Below are 20,290 nucleotides of genomic sequence, written 5' to 3' on the forward strand. Positions count from 1 at the left end.
TGTCACTAGTGGATTTCTTTCCTGCTCTTTGTAATGCAAAGTGATTCTTTTTGCCCTTAATAGAGATAAAATTAAAGCCTGGATCAAAGAACAGGCGAGCAAGTTTGTGGAGCGTTATTTCAACTCTGAAAACGTGGATGGCAGCAACCCTGCGCTGAATGTACTCCAGAGACTTTGCACGGCCACTGAGCAACTTAACCTGCAGGTAAAACATTTACCCCAAGAGAAAACTTGTGATTACTGAACAGAAAACAAGCTGGTGAATTACAAACCAGCTAACATTAGGCCATGAGTCAGCATGATTTAAAATGGTCCAATAATTCTAGTAATTGTAGATGTTTAACTTGTGTGTTTTAGCAAGTGCATTGAAAGCTTATACACTCCAGGACTGAAATGTTATGATAATGTGTTTTCCAGGTTGATGGTGGTTTGGAGTGTTTGGTGGAGATCTCTAGCATCGTATCAGAATCGGATGTGTCGTCTTTTGAGATCCAGCACAGTGGGCTTGTGAAGCAGCTCCTGGTCTACCTTACCTCCCACACAGACAGAGACCTGCTGAGTCGTGACGTGCGGCTCAGGAGATTTCTTCATGTATTTGGTGGCTGTCCGGTGAGAAACAGAACTTGTCTATTACCATAAAAATATTCAGTCTGTTTAAAGTCTGAAAATTTCTGTCTGTGGTTTACAGTTATCTGTTTCCTACTGCTCTTAAATTTGAAGTTTATAGTCTTCCCAGAAAGTAGAGCCTGTGGGTTGGGACCCACATTTGTTTTTTCTCTTGTTCCTGTTGTTTTATTATGTACTGTTTGGTTTGTAGGTTCCAGGAATGGAGCCTGTAGGTCGTCTGGAACCTACAGAGAACGCACCTTACCTGGCTCTGGTGCACAAGATGAACAGCTGTCTGAGCCAAATGGAGCAGTTCCCTGTAAAGGTTCATGACTTTCCCAGTGGCAACGGCAATGGGAGCAGGTCTGTTACTTAAAAATATCCTACCTTAACCACATAGAGTAACGTTTTTTTTTTTTTTTTTTTAAATGAAGTGATTTTTTTCTTTTTTCAGGGGATCTCAGGCACTGAAATTCTTCAACACACATCAACTCAAGTGTCAATTACAGAGACACCCAGATTGCACTAATGTTAAACAATGGAAAGGTGGTCCTGTGAAGATTGACCCACTGGCCCTGGTGCAAGCTATTGAAAGATATCTTGTGGTCAGAGGTGAGGAACATCTCACATGGGTTTGAAGAGGTTGTAGACAACTACATGTTTTATTAATTGGACCCCTGGTAGCCTCATTTATATTTAAACAAGAACAGCTTAATCAGAAATGTTACTTTGAATGTTCACACTGATCTCTACGGTTTTCTATTCCTTGTAGGATACGGTCGAATCAGGGAAGAGGACGAAGACAGTGATGACGACGGTTCAGATGATGAAATAGACGAATCGCTGGTATTTGATTGGATTAATGTTAAATAAAGCTCTAATTTGTATATAAACAATCTGAATTTACATTTGATCTCAGTTTTACATTTGTTTCAATAAAACTTGGGTATTTCATTGATCTGTCAGGCAGCGCAGTTCCTGAATTCAGGCAGTGTTCGCCACAGACTACAGTTCTACATCGGCGATCACCTATTACCATACAACATGACAGTATACCAGGCTGTTCGGCAGTACAGTCTTCAAGCAGAAGAAGAAAGGGAGTCGACAGATGATGAGGCAAATCCACTTGGACGAGCTGGAATCTGGACCAAAACACATACAATATGGTAAAAGTCTTTGTCGTTAGATGTTCTGTTCGGCATCTGTAATTGAAACAAAGCAGAGTTTAAGGTCTGGTTGTCTCAGAAAACTATATTATTATCCATTTTACATGTGAGGACAATGCTGCCCTAGTTAACGTAAAATGTTAAAGCTGTGCTTAGACCATGCACATCTTTAGCACCAGCTTTTGAGTCCAAAATGATGATAGTCACTTTTTCACAGAGACTTGCATGAATTTAAATACTTGCTCTTTACTCACTCTTTAAAATGATTTTGTTTTGTTACATTTAAAAATGGGCACAGTGTGGCTCTAAAGGTGTTCATCTTGCTGTGTTCATCAGTGTATGTAGAGACAAAATGTTCCCCCTCCTCTCGTGACAGGTATAAGCCTGTCAGAGAAGACGAGGATGGTAGCAAAGACACTGTGGGCGGAAAGAGAGGCCGAGCCCAGACTGCTCCCACCAAAACCTCACCTCGCAACGCCAAGAAGCAGGATGAGCTGTGGCATGGTGAGAATCTTAAACGATCAAACTTAGGACTTAATAAAATGCTGCATCTGCTTCTGTCCTTGATGTCCATTTTGTCCCGAGTCTGTCGTATCTGATAAAGTAATTTTTTGTTTCCAGATGGTGTTTGTCCCAGTGTCATCAATCCCTTAGAGACATACCTCACTTCAGAGCCACCAGAGACCATAACCTTTGATGACCCTTCTTTAGAGGTCATCCTGCTGCTGAGGGTCCTACACTCCATCAGTAGATACTGGTTCTACTTATATGATGTAAGTCTACCTCATATGTCATGGGATGAGACATATTTATTTATTAGTTGTTTTCTCTTTCTGTCCATCTTGGATTTAAAAGTATGATTCCTTATTTTGTAGAATGCTGCATGTAAGGAAATAATTCCTACCAATGAGTTCATAAACAGTAAACTGACTGCCAAAGCCAACCGTCAGCTACAGGACCCGCTGGTCATCATGACGGGAAACATACCTACCTGGCTCATCGAGCTTGGAAAGACCTGGTAAGTGTTAAAGGGGGAAACTTTAAAACAATCCTGATATTGCATTGCTTGACCATGGCTTAACATTTTTCTCTTGCCTTCTACAGCCCCTACTTCTTCCCCTTTGACACCCGGCAGATGTTATTCTATGTAACTGCCTTTGATCGTGACAGAGCCATGCAACGCCTGCTGGACACAAACCCTGAGATCAATCAGTCAGACTCTCAGGACAGCAGAGTTGCTCCTCGTCTTGACAGGAAAAAGGTTCAGTCTGTTTAATGAGATGTGTTTTGCAGCATTCAGTCTATTTGAATGCTGTATTAAGAATTGATTGATTGTATTAATTACATGCTTTATGTCCTGCAGCCTGCTGAAAGTTTTCATCAGTTTTGTAATTTCCTCCTGTATCTCCTCCAGAGAACGATAAACCGTGACGAGCTCCTTAAACAGGCAGAGTCTGTAATGCAGGACCTTGGCAGCTCCAGGGCAATGCTGGAGATTCAGTATGAGAATGAGGTAACTTTTTCAGATTCTGCTTTCTGCACCAGCTAGTGAACCAGATGAACTGGAGACAAATCGAACTGTTTTATTTATTTATTTTTTTCTTCTTTTGTCCAGGTCGGCACAGGTCTTGGGCCCACCCAGGAGTTCTACGCTCTGGTATCTCAGGAGCTTCAAAGAGCTGATCTTGGCCTTTGGCGAGGAGAAGAGGTTACATTGGCCAATCCAAAAGGTGCTGACCACTGTCTGTAACTTTGAGCCATCACTTACAGAATATTAACATTTCCTGATAGTTATTTGGTATTAGATCCAGATGCAGTGAAATTCTCTTATGACAAAAAAAAAAAAAAAACGTGTATATGTCACAGTATTTCTATTTAATTTTTGCATAACCTGCCTTCACTTCTCTTCTTGCTCATCAGGAAACCAAGAGGGCACAAAGTACATGTTCAGCTCCAGAGGACTGTTTGCTGTTCCCTTCGGCAGGACCACCAAACCTGCACACATAGCCAAAATCAAAATGAAGTTCCGTTTCTTAGGAAAGTTGATGGCCAAAGCCATTATGGATTTTAGACTGGTAACTATTCTATCTTTTGCTTTTTGTCAACAAACCCATTTTCAGTAGCAATGGGCAACTACAAAAGTATACTATTTAATTTGACATCATTTAACATTTCATTTAGGTGTCCTGTGAAAAGTTTTCTGTCTAAACTTTCTGAACCTTTTTACTTCTCCTTTTCCTAGCTGGATCTGCCCTTGGGCCTACCATTTTATAAGTGGATGCTACGGCATGAGATGTCTATAAGCTCCCATGACTTGGTGAACATTGATCCTGGTGTGGCTAAGTCCATCCAGCACCTGGAGGATATTATCCGCCAGAAGAAGAGGCTGGAACAGGACCGATCACAGGTGGATCAGATTTGTTTCATAGATTAGTATGGCTAGTGTTGTATCTCTTAAGGTTAGCATGAAATACTGCACTCTGTAATGCTCACTCCATGTAATAATTCGAATTTTCTTCAGACCATAACAAATGTCCAACCTTGTTATTACGATCACATGCAAAGTAGTTTTTTAAAAGGTGTTTTTTCATTGTTGCTGTTTTTAAGATGTTAATATAGGGTGCATGCATTTTTTGTCTTTCCAGACTAGAGAGACCCTGCAGCAGGCACTCGAGAGCCTGAACATGAACGGCTGCTCAATAGAGGACCTGGGTTTGGACTTTACTCTTCCAGGATTCCCAAACATTGAGCTGAAAAAGGGCGGCAAAGACGTCCCGGTCACAATCTATAACCTGGAGGAGTACCTCAGGGTATGTGATGTTTCTCATCTAATAAAGTTTCCTTTAATAGCTTTTTTTTCACTGTTATTTCCATTTAATTAATACATTTTTGTCACATTGTTTTTGTCTCTCTGTAGTTGGTGGTGTACTGGACTTTAAATGAAGGAGTGTCGAGACAGTTTGAGTCATTCAGAGAAGGGTTTGAGTCAGTCTTCCCCCTGCATCACCTTCAGTATTTCTATCCCGAGGAGGTAAGGAACTTCGTTAATTCTCTGCTTTACAGATCTTTCTTTTTTATTTAAGGACAAGAAAAACAGCAGTCCACATTTCTGTATTAATTGATTGCATGTTGTTTCTAAAGTTATATGTAATTTATACACAGTGGTATCTCTCCATTTTGCTCATTATTAAATCACCCACTGTGTCAAATTTGCTGCAGCTTGACCAGTTGCTGTGTGGCAGTAAATCAGAGACGTGGGACGTCAAGACGCTGATGGAGTGTTGTCGACCGGACCACGGATACACACATGACAGGTAGGCCAGACTATGACCAAGCTAATGGCTTGTAACTCAATCCATTTTACCACTTCTGGCATTCATTTAACTGTTTCTGATTATTTGTAAATCTCATTGTTCCTCTGTGCGCTGACCATGTAATATTGTGCTTAAAGTGGAGAATTCATTGTTTAGCTCTCAGCAATTGACCATTGTCAGAAGTGTGTTTTTACTAGTTTATAATAAAGCAATTAAAAATATTGTTCGTCTTGTCTAATGTTTTTGTTTTTTTCCTTTTAATCCTCGTTAGCCGTGCTGTTCGGTTCCTGTTTGAGGTGTTGAGCAGCTTCGATGCAGAGCAGCAGAGACTCTTTCTGCAGTTTGTCACAGGGAGCCCCAGACTGCCTGTTGGAGGTGATGATTTAAGACTTTCAGTACATCGCTTTTAGCAAAATGACCTTTTGCACTGTAATGTTACAACACACTCACCCAGTTTTTTGCCATTGTTGGTCAGGTTTCCGGAGCCTGAATCCCCCTCTGACAATTGTGAGGAAGACGTTCGAGTCAACAGAGAACCCGGATGACTTCCTCCCCTCAGTCATGACCTGTGTCAACTACCTGAAGCTGCCTGACTACTCCAGCATAGAGATCATGCGAGAGAAACTGTTGATTGCAGCTCGGGAGGGCCAGCAGTCTTTCCACCTTTCCTGATCTCGCCACATCTCACATATAAATGCCTTCTTCAGCGACTGATTAAATCATTACTTCCTTAGTTTTTTTTGTAATCACATACATTAAGGCTTTGTGTACAGCCTTACTGTTAGAGAAAGCAGCTTGCAGAAAAATTAAGACTTCAAATATATATTTGCTGCCCCTGTCTCAAAAAAAATATAAAAAAAAGAGAAAAAAATGGAAAGGTGTTCCATGCCTCAGAACATAAAATATAAAGAGAGTAAAACTTATATCAGTAGTTGAGTAATGTTAAAAAGATGAAAACATCTGGGTGACATTTTAAATTGCATTGCTATGTGATATTTAAAAAAGAAAAAAAAAGGGATGTCTCTTCAGAGTGGTGGACAACTTACTGCGTGTTGGGGAGGAAGGGGAGGGTGAGGGGGGGAGGGGTCCACTGAGCAAGCTAGGTTTACTTTAGCTCCAAAGATCATTTGTACAGACAAATTTGCAGACTTTGCTCATTCTACACATTTGATAGAATAGCTCTTTGTTTTCATGTCTCCCCCCTCAGTTCGTCATTTGGCATTTTGTTCTGTATTATATTGGCCCCGGTTTGTGTGTTGCAGTTTGGTTCGGCTTCCTCCCCCCTCGTGTGTCTTTGCTTCCAGTTGTGAAAATGAGAGTTGCAGTTGGTTGAATGCGGGTAGTGATGCGCTCATTATTATCTTTTTCTTTTTTTGTTGTTTTGTTTTCTCCCATCCAAGTTCAGATTGTGTTCTGGCCTCCTTATTATAGCTTCAGCTCAAATGAAGAGTTGTTACCAATGTGTTGATCAGGTGAATTTTGTTTTCGATAGAGGTAGTGTTCTTCTGTTTGGCCCTACTGAATGTGTGGGGTTATCTTGGTAAACCAAGCTCTGAGCAGCCCTCAACACATAATGTAGCTGGGCACAAAATTTGGCTGGTCTCATTTTATTGTTTCATGGCCAGATAGCATTTCAAGTTCATTTATGGAATAAAATATATATGCAGTTTCACACCCAGTCAAGGTGGGAATGACTGCTTTACTTTTTCTTTCTTTCTTTTTTTTTTTTATTTTAATTTTCTATATTGTCTTTATTTCTTGCTGTAGTTGATTATTTTTTTCTTTGCACTGCTGGCTTGGAACAAACTGTGGTGTGTACCTGCAGTCTGTGGCCAGGGGAGGGCGCCACTGTATGCTTTCCTGGCCCAATCGTTCATGTGCTGGTTTCTAAGATCTGCAATAATTTACTGCATCAGGTTAATGTTTTTACCTGAACATAAATAAAGTAACTGTTTGACTCACTTTTGTTCAGTTGATTTTTATTTTTCCATCCGTCTGGTATTTGGTACATCACAGCAGGTTAATATGAATTGTGCCTTCATGGAGATGATTTATCTGCAACAAATATAATTCTCCTGTTTCTTTCAACTGTGGACAAGTTTAGGGCAGTTGCCATGGAGACCCCTGCCACCTAAAATACTGCTCTATATATCTATGCAGCATTTCGTATTCTGAAACTCTGGCGCAAACTGAAGTTAAGCCTTTGATATGTGATTACATAAGAAGTGTGGGTGTTGAAATAAGCAATGCTTGGTGCTAATAAGCCACTGTTCACCAGATCAGCTTATTCTTTGACTCAAATAGTTTTCACCACTAAGCCAGAATGGTTACTGGTTATGTAAACAATAGGAAATATTTTCAGTCATCTTGGTGTTCTTGATGGGCCATGTGCTAACCAGAAAAGGTCTCCATGACCTCTCTGTGAGCACCAATACTGAAGCTTAACGGGGGAGCAAGGTTATCTGGTAAATCTGAGGCAGAGTTCAGGCCCAGTATTTAATTGAAAATAAAATGGTAAAAGTTAAAAACCACGTTTTCTGTTTTCAACAATATTGTAGTTGAATTTGACTTCCTTGGTTTTCAGCTTAAATATATTTATATACTGTAAATTTAAGGGTCAGTTTATTAATCTTGTCGAGTGTTATGTAAGATAAATATCCTCACTTCAAGTCTTAGTTTTGATGAAGCTCCACAGATCCTACCTACCTACATGTAACAATTCTGTTCCTACGATCACCTGCTGACCATGCTTATCATCCCGGATAAGCCTCTTATCTGTTAAGTACGGTATTTGAAAACTGCACTACAAAAAGTTTACACAATACAGCTGTTTGAGTATTGCTGATGCATGCAGCCTTGTGAGGGATAAAGAAAGGTGCTTTGAATGTCCAGATGCAACCCAAAACATTTTTCTTTTAAAATTGGACAAGAACCTGACCTCAAAATAAAACAAAATAAATAAAAGGTGCAGCCATACTTTTGACCTCATCAATTTATTTCATGGGATAGCATCACTCAAAGTGGCTGTCTTCTAAACTGGGTGGACTACAACACCAGAAAGTCTTTGAAACTTTCAGTGTGTTTATAACGAACCACCAGCTAAGTAACTGGATCTGCTTGCCAAGTTGAGTAGCTGGTGTTAAAGAATCTTAGTTCAAGAGTTCATCAGCAAGCCACTAAAAACCCAGAGTTCCTTTGTGAGGATGAAAACCTTACAGAGGTACAGAACACCAGAAAATCCTGATGGCAGAGTGAAGCCATTTCTTGCTAAAAGGCACATGACAGTCCGCAAAAACCTCAGTAACGCTTGGACCATAAACAACAAATTCCTTTGATAATGTTTTTAATTGGCTACATTTCCTGAATTCCTGGTATTTGTGGAAAAACATAGCATCACCTCATTGATATAATTTCTATACTCATACATGGCTGGAGGATTGTAAAAAACTGCAACTCTCCCAGTTGAGAATCTGTGTACAGACCTAAAATGGTGCGTGTCCAGTCAGAATGAGCCTCAATGTCTCTGCCATAGAGAATCAAAAACACTTTGCATTGTGTATATATTGCAGAAAAAAGAACAAAATCCAAACATATGTCCAAAAAAAGACAAAATATATCTGAAAACTTTCCATCAGCAGTGCACACTTATGAGCCCCCTTCAGTCCTCAAGCCAGTCTGAATCAGCATGATTTATCTGTTTACAAATTCAGAGAGCATCATCCCCCAAGCAATAATACCCCCCTCCCTTTTATCAGTAGAAAACAGCCAATCTTATGGCACCAGCGCCATTGTCCTTCTGTATTTCCATCTCCTCCCTCTCTTTTTGAAGACCCAGCTTTAACAAGAGGTTATAGATGATGACACTCCAAATAGGGAGGGTGCAAAGCTCCCCACTTCAGATATTCTGCACAGCAAGTGTGTGCAAAAAGCTGAAAGAAAAAAGTGTGCATGAAGGGAGGGGGTATGTGTGTGTGTCGTCAGCAATCATCGTCATTGTGACTCGGAGACAGACAAGAGCCAATACCCCTCCCCTTCTCCTCCTGCATCCCTACCTTCTCTCTCTCAGCTTCCACTCCATCAGCCAGTCATTCTCCCTGCACACAGCTGAGGCTCAACATCCAAACGGATTGCCTCCTCCTCCTCTTCCTCCTCCTCCTCCTCATCGCTCTATTTCTCCCTCTCTCTCAAACACCTTTCAGTTGCTGCTAAGCCCAGCCAACACTAACAACTGCTCTGAGGAAGAGGACTATACACACAAAAAACATAAAAGGAAAAGAGCAGAAGAATCAGTCAGAAGATCAGGATGTGGATGAGTGTGTCCAGTGTGCTGGCGGTTTCCTCCTGCCATCACACACAGGTTGCACTGAGGCTCAGGTCCCCCCTGCTTTTCCTCCTCTTCCTGCTCCTGGGGAGCAGTATCAAGGCTGTCCCCTCTCCTTTCCAGCTGGCCCCGGACACCCCAGCCCCGGCTGAACCTACCCCAACTCAGGCCACACCTCGTCCGGATCCCTGCGAAGGCCGACCCTGCCTCAACGGGGGACTTTGCTTAGTCCTCCCCTCCACCGGGAGGCCAGATGACACCTGGGAGTATACATGCACATGTAGCCAAGGCTTCACTGGACGCAACTGTGAGGTAGGACCTCTCTGAGTTCTTAGTCTCATCTTTCTTATGACACAGCTGGTGGTAGTATGCATGATCTCATTGTTTGACTTGAGAGTGTCTCATACTGATTAAAGTAGAGGACAAGAAGTGTTCATTTGGTGAACACAGCTGCTTCATACAGAGAATAAAGAGCTCCACAGGCTTTAACTTCAATTTCAGTTAGGTCTTTTTTATTTATTTTCTTTTGAACATATTTTTGGGGATCCTCCAGTATCTCTATCTTCATATAAGGAATTTAAAAAAGCTACTCTGGTGTAATGGCCCGGGCTTCATCTTGAATGATGTTGCTGATGAACCTGCACTACATGTGTTTTTAATTTGTGTCATTCAGCAGATTAAAATAAACGTTCTACTATCTTCAAATGGCTTTTTAATGGGAGCATGTGCTGCCAGAGACATGGAGTCGAGTACTGCGTTGCTGTGGCAACAGAGAGGACGAGCAGCAGTATAGTGATGCAGAATATAACCTGGACGCGAGCTTGAGCGTATATGTGTCAAATTGTAAGCCTATATCTGTATAACCTTCCCCCATTTAGTGAAAGCTGTGGCAATGTTAAATTCATTTATTCTTAACATTAATGTGGATGGGTATTTGAATATGTTTGTGATTTTATTAACACCAGGGGGTGCAGGTGGTCAGTTTGTCACTAAAACTGCATTCATTAAGCACAGCTGGACATCTGGGTATAAGCCATAAGATTAATTTATGCTCTTTTTTTAAGGTTTCACAGCTAGTATTCTCTGCATAGCTGCAAACTTAAGCATTGCTATCCATCTCTTCGAAATTCCTGAAGTATCAGTTCTTATCTTTGTAATGTATTACGGTGGATATATTAGAAATGAGCTACAGCCCCTGAAGTTCCATTAATGTAGCTGAGAAATACATAAATATTAAAGTCGAGCTTTTGCCTCTAGATGTTCTTTTATTAGTTTCAAGGACATTGAGAGTTCTAATGCAGTTCTCTTTTATTCTAATTTAGCACTTTATCGATCTCCTCATAAACCTGCTTTACTGGTCCCGGTAGTGAGCTTCATTTTGAGGCTTAAAGTAAATTAAGTGTGGCTGGGCGTCAGAAGCACCGGGCCTCTGAGTCATACTGGGGTGAATGAGAGCATCCGCCCGCAGCACGGAGGATAAATGAGTCTGCTGCAGCATCAGGGAGGGAAATGCCAAGGTGACTGGGTGAATTTGAGCAGAATCACCAACAGGTGGCAGCCATATCTCCCCTCCCACTTTGTGTTTACGTATGCATGCATGTTTCCTCACCTTATGCACGTATCCAAGTGTTCCTGATGCAGGAAGGTGCACCAGGTGAGCCGGCTGCTTGTATGCGGGCAGTTTAGTGGAGCGTTTATTCTGGGGCCTAATCATCGTCCCCTTGGCTGTCCTGGTTTCATCTCTCAGAATAGAAAGCAGCTGCAGTTTGGTACCTCTGCAACCTGCGTTGTTGGCCTCCTACAAACAGCAGAGGACAGAGCTGTCACCCAGCCTGTGATGCTAGACTTCATGTGCACTCTGGGAATGTTTTCATTCTAGGCCAAGCAACCATCACTGCTTGTGCTGGGTGCCCAGAGTTACTTCTTCTGTAGAGACTTAGAACAAGCACTCCAGCTTTATCCCTATCATGTGCCACTGACATCCAGATTCGGCACAGGTCCCAAGCAGGGACTAAGTGGACTCATTGATTTTTGCCTCACACTCTTTTTGATTGTTGCATCTTCTCCGTGGAAACTAGAGCAACAGACAGCTGAGGTTTGATAAATGACCTGAATTCCTAAGCACAAGGCTGGTTTGCATCTCCTGTCCTCTCCGAATGTCACAACACATATTGTCCAAGAGGAGAGGACAAAGAAAGACTTAGGAGAGAGATAAGGGAGGAGTAAAAGGGGGTAGAGAAAGATGGTCATGGATTTCTTCTGATTAGGAATTAAGTCTCAGTGTTGGAGCTGGTAAACTACCATCTTTATGTCCAAACAAAATACAAAATATGAATAAAAATTCAACTATAAATACTGCAGCTGGTTCAAACCTTGTCAAGCCTGATGATTTTTAGGGTATTTGTGAACATATTTTGCTAACCCTGCCATGCGGTTTATCTCCCAGGCTGCTTTTTATACTGCTGGAATCAAAGCAGCCAAAGGCAAACCACAGCAGTGGGCGCCACGGGGGAAAAGCAACCCTGCGCTACTTCTTAAACTCACTGGGTTTTAATAACTCTGCACCTTTGCTGGACACGAGCCTGAAAGCTGTCCTGTTGGAATTCATGACCACTTGCCTTTCTGTGAGTTATTAGCTTCTCAGGCTTTCTCTTATTCATTATTGAAGGGCCTGTTGTGCGCCCTGATGAATTTGGTTGCTTTATTTTTTACACAGCAGGGCTGTGGCAGCACAAAACAGCCATTAATCATTTAGCAAGTTCAGTGGGTTTTTGCTAAGTTTGCGCAGCTAATCAGTAACGTCAAAGGGGTTGATCATGACAGAATTTACTAATTGAATGAAAGTCTGTGAACACAGATAGATTTTGTGTTACTGTACTTTGGAGAGGGATGTGAGACTAAAGGTAGTTAAGGTGAGTAATTTGGCTGTTTCTGCAGGAGGCTGGTCTGTGTGAGCATGTCAGCACTGAGATGAGCTGGAAGCTCTTGGATCCTTTTAATGATCCTGTTAGATCTCAGCTGAGAAGTTAGCTAATGATCATTCCCTCCCTTCCTTACCTTCATCTTGTGGCACTGTTTTACTTCGCAGTTCCTCAGTGTCTCAGTGTTTCATAATGCGATACTGTGATTTTTGGATGTCTCTCACTTTTTTACCTCTCTTGACCTTGTGTAACTACAAATTTAAGGGGCGATCTGAGATAATAGGAACAACTTTCTCTGTTGCTAAAAGCTACGGCCAGCAGATGGTTGGCAAAGCTTAGCCCTAAAAAATGTGAAATATGGGCAAACTGTTTGCCTGGCTCTGTCTGAAGGCAGCAAAAATCTGTCCACTAGATCTATATCCCATTTACTGAATTTACACAAAACCTGCAGTAGGAAAACTTTCAATTTTTATAGATTTTAATCTCAAAACAGGGTCAGACCAGCTGTTTCCAAAACAGTATTTAATACAGACTAAATTAAGCTAATCTCGTGCTTTGCAAGCTTTACATCTAACTAACAAGCGTGAGCATGTTTTATCTTGTGTGGTTCCACTGGATAAAAGTCAGGAGTGAAATTAATTTGCTTTTCTGTGAGTTTGTACTGCATCATGGTCCCATACTAAGCTCTACACTCATGGACTCACCAGAGATGCAATAACATGCTGCTAAACCCATCAGGGTTTAGTGTTTCCCACTGTGAAATCATCAAACGCAAAAGCACTCTGATGTGGACTTTTCAAAGCTATGCTCCCTTTCTGTGCACTCACCTATTTGCTCAAAGTCTAATACAAATTTTGAAGCAAATATACATTTTATATGTTTGACGTATTTCAAAACACCTGAGTTGACCAATGTGCGATGGCAGGGGACACCCTGGACAGGTCACCAGTCCATCGCAGGGTCAACACATAGGGGACAAACAACCATTCACACACCGCAGGAGTCTCTAGGGAGAATTTGGATTTATCAATCAACCTAACATGCATGTCTTTGGACGGTGGGAGGAAGCCGGACTACCTGGAGAGAACCCACGCATACACGGGAAGAACATGCAAACTCCACACAGAAAGGCCACTGCCCTCAAGGTTCGAACCTCCCCCCAGCAGAGATTAGAACCAGCGACCTTCTTGCTGTGAGGCTGCGTTGCTAACCACCTCACCAGAGGTGCATGTCAGCTAACCTACAACCCAGTCATCAGGGAAAGATGTTTCCATTTTAGATGTCTAGAAAGCAAAATGACCCTATCATGTCATACGTACATTCCTCAGGTTAAGGAGCTCAGTGCGTCTGTCACCACAGTCACAATGTTATGAGGAATGTGCAAGTTACAAAAATCATCTGTTCAATATCAAACCCTGTATCCCCAGCCTGAACAAAATATTGTATTTTCCAAATATTATAGATATGGTACATGCTGTATCTGTGGTTTACAGAAATAGTGGAAAACGGCAACACAATTTTCTGGCAGCTTGGTTGGTTAAAATAATATACTCCCTCTTGTTAATGTGTCAACATGTTGAAGTAAGATCTACAATCAATCTAATGTCAAATAATTAGATGCATTTTAGAAAGATTCTTGAAACAACATAATTTGCTTTGAAACAAGTTCAATGAGCTCAAATATGACAGCTTTTTTTTCACCAGTGTCAGATTCAGAGGTTTATTAGATGTGACTATTGGGATGCGATGAGAGACTTTTCCATCCATTCTTTGTCTTGCAGTCTAGCTAGTTTAAAAAAGTGACACTGATGGTAAAGACAGAATTTTTATTTCTACTGAAGCTGTGTGTAACAACCCCACAGGGCACAAGATGCACAAAACAAAGACTCCCTCCTGACAGGACTTGGAGAAAATAAACAAAGCTGAGTCCTTAAGCTCATCATAATTGTGAGAAATTGTATATGTGTGTGTGGGTGTCTGTGTGGCGGTCAGCTCTTGTCTCCCAGGACCATCCGCTCTGCTGCTACAGATACAGACTGAGCTACATCTAATTAAGCGGAGCTCAGAGCTCATCACCAGCCTTTGGTCTCTTTGATATGTCAGCTTGTTAGCCAGAGAAAAGTTAAAAGCCACCAGGAATAAAATTATATTTAAAATGCATCGGAGCATACAGTATGTGTCTATTAATAGTCTTGTGTATCTTCTTGTTTTCTGGCTTTATCAGTGGTCTAAATCAAACTGTGACTGGCTATCAGTTTTTGCCATAGTCTTTTCTAAATGGTTCCAAAACCAGGAAAAAAGCTGTAAAATGACACAGTGATGCAAAATGTCAACCCTGTGCATCACATGAAGTCTCTACAACATGTGGCCAGATGGAAGATGAGTCTAATTGCAAGTAAAAACCCATAAATGTTCAGAAATATCAACACATTTCAAGCTGGATATTCCAATTTTTTAAATTAAAGATGCAGATTTAGACCAGGCACTCACCTAGCAGAGGATAATCTTAAATTTTACTGTTGCTTACTGTTATTTTCAGTCCCTTTTTCTTTATTTGCTTGTCTTGTTGCACTTCAAAATTTTCACTGAACTGAAAGTTCTGAAAGTGAAGTAATTATTTAAGGTACTGAGCTGCTTCAAACCACTTCAGTGTTCAGTACATCTGATGTAAATTCACTAGACAAGATCTCAGCATCATTCAGCTGAACATGCTGTGTTTTTTGGAACAAGGTAAAACAAAAAGTTGTCAACTCATTAAACAAATGATAAACAGCAGCAAAGAGCCGCATCACTACTGCAGGTGGTTTTTATAAATATAACCCATAGCTTTGATTTTGCAGCTGACCCTCAGCTCTTGGGGCTTCTTTGAGCTATTAACACTGAGCTTTCATTGCTTCTCATATTGATGCCCTTGTAAATGTTCAGAGATGGACCTTCCTGCCTTTGAACAGAAGTGCTTTTGGCTAAACATGTCAGTCATTTCCATATCACACATCAGCTGGTCGTTTGATCTGTGAGGTGCGATGGGATAGAGAGGTCTGATGTCGGTCAAAACACAACTGTTCTACAATACTAACTGACAATCTAAGACAGGGGTGTCAAACTCATTTTAGTTCAGGGGCCACATACAGCACAATGTATACATATATATATATACGTAACTTATTTACTTTACTTACATAATTATATACTTTTCATTTATTTTAATAGCCACCTATTTATGTGGCTGTCTGTTTTTATTGTATTGTTTGACCCAAGTATGCTGTTTTTATGAACTCCTTTATTTATATTTTATACTTGTTGCTTTTATTTGGTCTTATTGTTTAACATCTTTAACTCTAGTATTTTCCTCTTGGGAATCCTTCATGCTGGGGGCTATGGCTGCTTGGTCTGCAGGGTTGTTGCCATGGTTACTGCCCTTGTCTGGGTGGCTGGGGATTGTGCTCTGCAGCCCTGTGGCTGTGGCGTAGGCCCCTGGTCTGGGTGGTTCCAATGGGCGGTACCGTCTGTGCCCGGGTGGGCTGGCTTCTGGGGTCAATAGGTCCCCACGATATTGTTTCATCATAGCAGCATCAAGTCAGATGTTTATTTCTACTATTTTTATACCTACATTCAGTGAAGAGACAGTAACTGGGATGGGAGTTCAAGTTTGTGAGGAATGGGGTGGGTGGGGGTGGGGGTGTGTATGTGCATTTTTTTTTGTGTGTGTGTGTGTACATGTGATTGTGTTTGAAAGAGACTACAATGAGGTGTGTCTTTTGAAATTGCTGTTATATACTCTTGTGTGTAAAGGCTCTCTAAATTTTGTTTTTAATATGCAGAACTTGCTTTTTTAATGTAAAGCACTTTGTGTTGCTTTGTGCATGAAAAACGCTTTATAAAGAAAATTTAATTTGATTTGATTTGATTACCAGTTACCTGTCCTTTTAGAAAACATATAATTAACAACCTGAAATATCTTGAAAAAATTCATATTTACACATTTATTGTAACTTATAAATCGCAATGGATTTACAAAATCACTAAATATTAAATCAGAGATATTTGAAACTGAAAAATATAGTATTTCACATTGTGATTAGAGTAACATTTCAAGAGCTAGAAGCTATTTACCTTCATATTTCCACATCTGTAGTAATCCTGACCACCTGAACAGACTCATCTCATGATACAAACTGAAGTCAGATCTATAAGAAAAATTAAAATTTTATAACAAGTTTTCCCTCTGGCTTGTAAATGTTTAATATTTAAACATAAAAAACACGCAACCTCACATTTATTTAAAAATTGCACTAAATGTGTTTAGAATTTACTAAATTCATCCTCAAGCAGATTGGACCTTGTAGCGGGCCGGATATAGCCTTGGGCCTTATGTTTGACATCACTGATCTATTTTGCATTTGCATTTAGTGGTGGGTTTGAAGTTTTGTTCCCCTTCCTTCTTTCTCCATCTCTTCCCTTCTCCACCAGGTTTAACGGTATGTAGCCAAACAATAACTAAATGGTAAAAATAAGTGTTAAACCTAAATGAATGGTGGAAAGACAACAACACCAAGCTTCATTAGAGATGTGTCCTGCAGGATATACCCAGACTGAACTGCTGCAGTCTGGGAAATTTCCCAAAAATATATTGAACATAAATCGTGCTACTTCACCTTTACAATGCAGCTCTAAATCTCTAAAATTGCCATGAGTATCATATATTTTATAGTAAAGGGAATTAAAGATTATAATTAAAAAGACAGATGGTAACAGAACAGTTTGCAAAACTTACAAACTGCTCCACCAGCAATAATTTACACATCATAAAATCTAGCTGACTGCAGTCATTTTTCATCTGTTTCTGTTAAAGAAAAAAGAAAAAGTCTAATCAGAAGCTGCTTTTGAGCATTTTTCATCCACATTCTGACCCCTCATATCTGCTGCCACTTTTCTTTATATCGCTGCCACTCATCATGAACAGAGGTCTTATCGCTGTTTCCATAGCAGTGAAACTTCAGCCTCGGTCCTGGTTAGCAAACAAGACTTTTTTTTTTTCTTGCCCTCATTTCTGTTCTTATCTTTAATGGAGCAGCACGTTGTGTCAGCATCCACTGTCTAATGCAAAAAAAGAGCAGGGTGCCCCTCTCTCAATTCATATTCACCCTGATGCCATCTGTTTAATGATTCGTCTTTATGTAGCAGGAATGTGTGAGGCAAGAAGGAGGTGTGGGAATGATCACACTGGTCTGATTATCCTCTATGAGGATACTTATTTGTACATTTTTAAGTGTGTTTGAGCTTTAGTTTGTGCTCATCATATACACTCAGAAACCATATAGAAACCAGCCATATAGAATCAACACGTACACAGAAACAGTGGCATGAGATCAGTGCAACTGTCTGGTTTACGCTTCATAAAAAAACAAAACACTGAGCTGACTGCTCCTGGCATCTGTCAGCTGAGTGTGGCGACAGCTTGATGGATATGTCACTCAGTTTTGAGTAGGTTAGGGCAAAACAAAAGAAAAATAGCATCATTTCCCAAAAGAATGCGACCGAGATGAACAGAGCAGCAGGAAGAATGAATGATGAGGTTATTCAGGAATATCTGACAACTTTTCTTCTCTTGCAAACTTCTTATATTACATCAAGTGCATGATCCAAGAAAGTGTGAAAAAAATTCAACATTTTTATTTAAAACTGCTCATCTTTCCGATGTAGGGTTACTGGTTTGAGCTTACAGAGATAACTTCTTGTCACGACTCAGGCTCTGATCCGTACAAATGTGTTGGAGGAGAGCCTGACAGCTGTGCAAATCATCCTCCGCTCTGTTGCCCGCTTTCCTTCTGAAAAGACAATGACTTAGTAACAGATGCAAAACCGACTCCTGCTGTCTCCTTCTCAGACACTCATAAGTTGGCAGTTAAGTTTATGTCACAATATGTTAGTTAATGAGGGCCAGCCGGAAAATGAGCCATCACGCTGTGCCTCATGTATACAAATGTGCACATCTTCTCTCAGCATCTTCTCTCAGCTGTAGGACATTAAATGCCAGCCTTATCCAAAGAAATCCCAAAGACATAGAGAGGCACAGTCAGCAGCTTCAGGCATTGGACACAGAGATTAGCTTGCATTAACAGCTGGGCCTGTCTTGAAGTTGATAGGAAAGGCATTAGGGGAATTTTGGTTGTCTGTTTCCGAGATTTTTTAATCAGAATGTACAAAAAAGAGCTTATAATTCTTGTAAAAGCAGATCTTAATAATCAGCATATTATTTAACTTTAAATGTTAAAGATAAATAATTTGCCCCCTTTTAATGACTTTAAATGCATACTTTTTACATGTTTTCATGCACTATGATTTTGTTTTGCAATAAAACTGCAGCCTTGGCAGAGGTCTATGATCACCTTGTCTCCTTTTAGTTTTAACCCCTATATTCAGTGTTGTGTAGCCAGTGAGCAGCATGTGTTTACCTTGAGTTTGAGTGGTGGAAGGGGGAATCGAGCTCTCTGTAGGGATGAATCAATCCTGCCTGGAGCTTTGTCTCCAGCTGACTCATCCACCTCCAGCTGCTCCACTCTGATCACATCAGACCTCATTGATTAGCAGTCAGGTGCTGTTTATCAGTGGGGTTTATCTGCCTTCATGAGATTAACCTCTGTTTGGTATATGACTGCAACAACAAATCTAATTATTGAAACTTTCACAAGTTGTGATCTAATGTTAGTCTACTCATGCATCCTGAAAACTACTCATCCTGAAAAATTTCAGATATCTGAATTGTTGGCTTGTGAACATGTAGAAGTCCACAATATTCAGGCTTAACTTTTTTAGCAAATCATTTAAGAACTTGGTTGAATCAGAGAATCTGAGTCCTCTAAAGCCTTTGCAGCAATCAAACCTCTGTCTAGATATTATTGGTATTGATACTAAAACAGCCATCAGGTGGCATTTTTGAGATTTTACGCTACGGTCCAGAAAATTTAACTCCTTGGTGAAAGTTTTGGTTGTAGTTTGGTTTTGAATGAATCCCACATACATGCCTGCTGCACTGTGTGCTTTTCATTTGAGAAACATTTACTAAAATTTAAAGTAAAAGTACTTACTGTATGTTTTTCTCTCATTGATTTTCAAGCTCTTAGGTCAATTCCCACGCTGAGGATGAAAATCACTGGTGTGCTAATTAATGGGCTTTAGGCTGTGTTTAGCAAGGTAGAAAAGTTCAAATAAACGAGACAAACTGACACAACTCTGATAATGAGTTTGGGAAACATTATGATAGTCTTTTTGTATAATTAATAAAAATCGCTTCCTTTATTTGGAACATGTCTGTCTCAGTTTAGACTGTCATCCTAACCCATCTCTATTCAGAAACAAAACCCACTGGATTACTTTTGGTAAAGTCAGTTTAGAGCTTCATTCCTGTCACCCTCTCCTCTACCTCTATCATTATTCAAGCATGTTTTGTAGGCGTGATCTGCAGATCGCTGTCAGATGCTCCAACAGAATGAGAGGTTATGTCTTCTCTGTTGTGCCTTCCCACAACATTTATTCCTCTTCAGGGACAAAGCAGTAGGAGGATAGTGATGATACATGTCCAGTGCCACCTCCTACGGTTAGGCCCAGTTTTCTGTGCCATGCCTGGGCCCTCTTCTCAGGTTTCTATGGCAACTGAACAATGATGATGGGAGCAAAATGATCAACAGGTGGGAACTACGTAACACCAAGCAGAAAATGTCACTTCCTGTTGATGTAACAATGAGGCCATATTAGACATGTGAACTACTGCATCGCTGTTGTTACCCTGATGTCCCAAAAATGACTGGTGATCACTCACATTTCAGTTGTAATTTCAATGGAAACAGTTTGTTCCACTTCCACCCTTCCAGTGATTAAATCCCCTTGATGGCAGGACCAGCTACAAATCAGTATGAGATTGACATGAGGCAGAGAGGGAAATAATTTATTTTAACATATACC

At 40.5% G+C, this 20,290-nt stretch overlaps 2 protein-coding genes across 6 annotated transcripts in view; both read left to right on the plus strand.

The window, feature by feature from the left end:
• Window positions 1-7,047, plus strand: part of trip12 (thyroid hormone receptor interactor 12) — a 46,560-nt gene extending 39,513 nt beyond the window's left edge. For all 5 annotated transcript variants that reach the window (XM_041995561.1, XM_041995559.1, XM_041995563.1 and 2 more), the window contains 19 exons: window positions 64-205; window positions 418-609; window positions 818-969; window positions 1,061-1,218; window positions 1,379-1,452; window positions 1,573-1,772; window positions 2,149-2,276; window positions 2,394-2,545; window positions 2,648-2,790; window positions 2,877-3,033; window positions 3,187-3,285; window positions 3,388-3,502; window positions 3,693-3,847; window positions 4,015-4,179; window positions 4,418-4,582; window positions 4,690-4,803; window positions 4,992-5,086; window positions 5,358-5,461; window positions 5,562-7,047. In XM_041995561.1, the coding sequence (XP_041851495.1) occupies window positions 64-205; window positions 418-609; window positions 818-969; window positions 1,061-1,218; window positions 1,379-1,452; window positions 1,573-1,772; window positions 2,149-2,276; window positions 2,394-2,545; window positions 2,648-2,790; window positions 2,877-3,033; window positions 3,187-3,285; window positions 3,388-3,502; window positions 3,693-3,847; window positions 4,015-4,179; window positions 4,418-4,582; window positions 4,690-4,803; window positions 4,992-5,086; window positions 5,358-5,461; window positions 5,562-5,758 (2,707 nt within the window). In that variant the 3' untranslated portion in view covers window positions 5,759-7,047. The remainder of the gene's footprint in view (window positions 1-63; window positions 206-417; window positions 610-817; window positions 970-1,060; window positions 1,219-1,378; window positions 1,453-1,572; window positions 1,773-2,148; window positions 2,277-2,393; window positions 2,546-2,647; window positions 2,791-2,876; window positions 3,034-3,186; window positions 3,286-3,387; window positions 3,503-3,692; window positions 3,848-4,014; window positions 4,180-4,417; window positions 4,583-4,689; window positions 4,804-4,991; window positions 5,087-5,357; window positions 5,462-5,561) is intronic.
• Window positions 7,048-9,158: 2,111 nt separating this feature from the next.
• The window catches only part of dner (delta/notch-like EGF repeat containing), a 44,966-nt gene continuing 33,834 nt past the window's right edge, over window positions 9,159-20,290 (plus strand). Inside the window, exon 1 of the mRNA XM_041995579.1 lies at window positions 9,159-9,719. Within this exon, the coding sequence (XP_041851513.1) occupies window positions 9,390-9,719 (330 nt within the window). The 5' untranslated portion in view covers window positions 9,159-9,389. The remainder of the gene's footprint in view (window positions 9,720-20,290) is intronic.

The sequence above is a fragment of the Melanotaenia boesemani genome, chromosome 9 (assembly GCF_017639745.1).
Source record: "Melanotaenia boesemani isolate fMelBoe1 chromosome 9, fMelBoe1.pri, whole genome shotgun sequence".
In the NCBI taxonomy this organism is placed as follows: Eukaryota; Metazoa; Chordata; class Actinopteri; order Atheriniformes; family Melanotaeniidae; genus Melanotaenia; species Melanotaenia boesemani.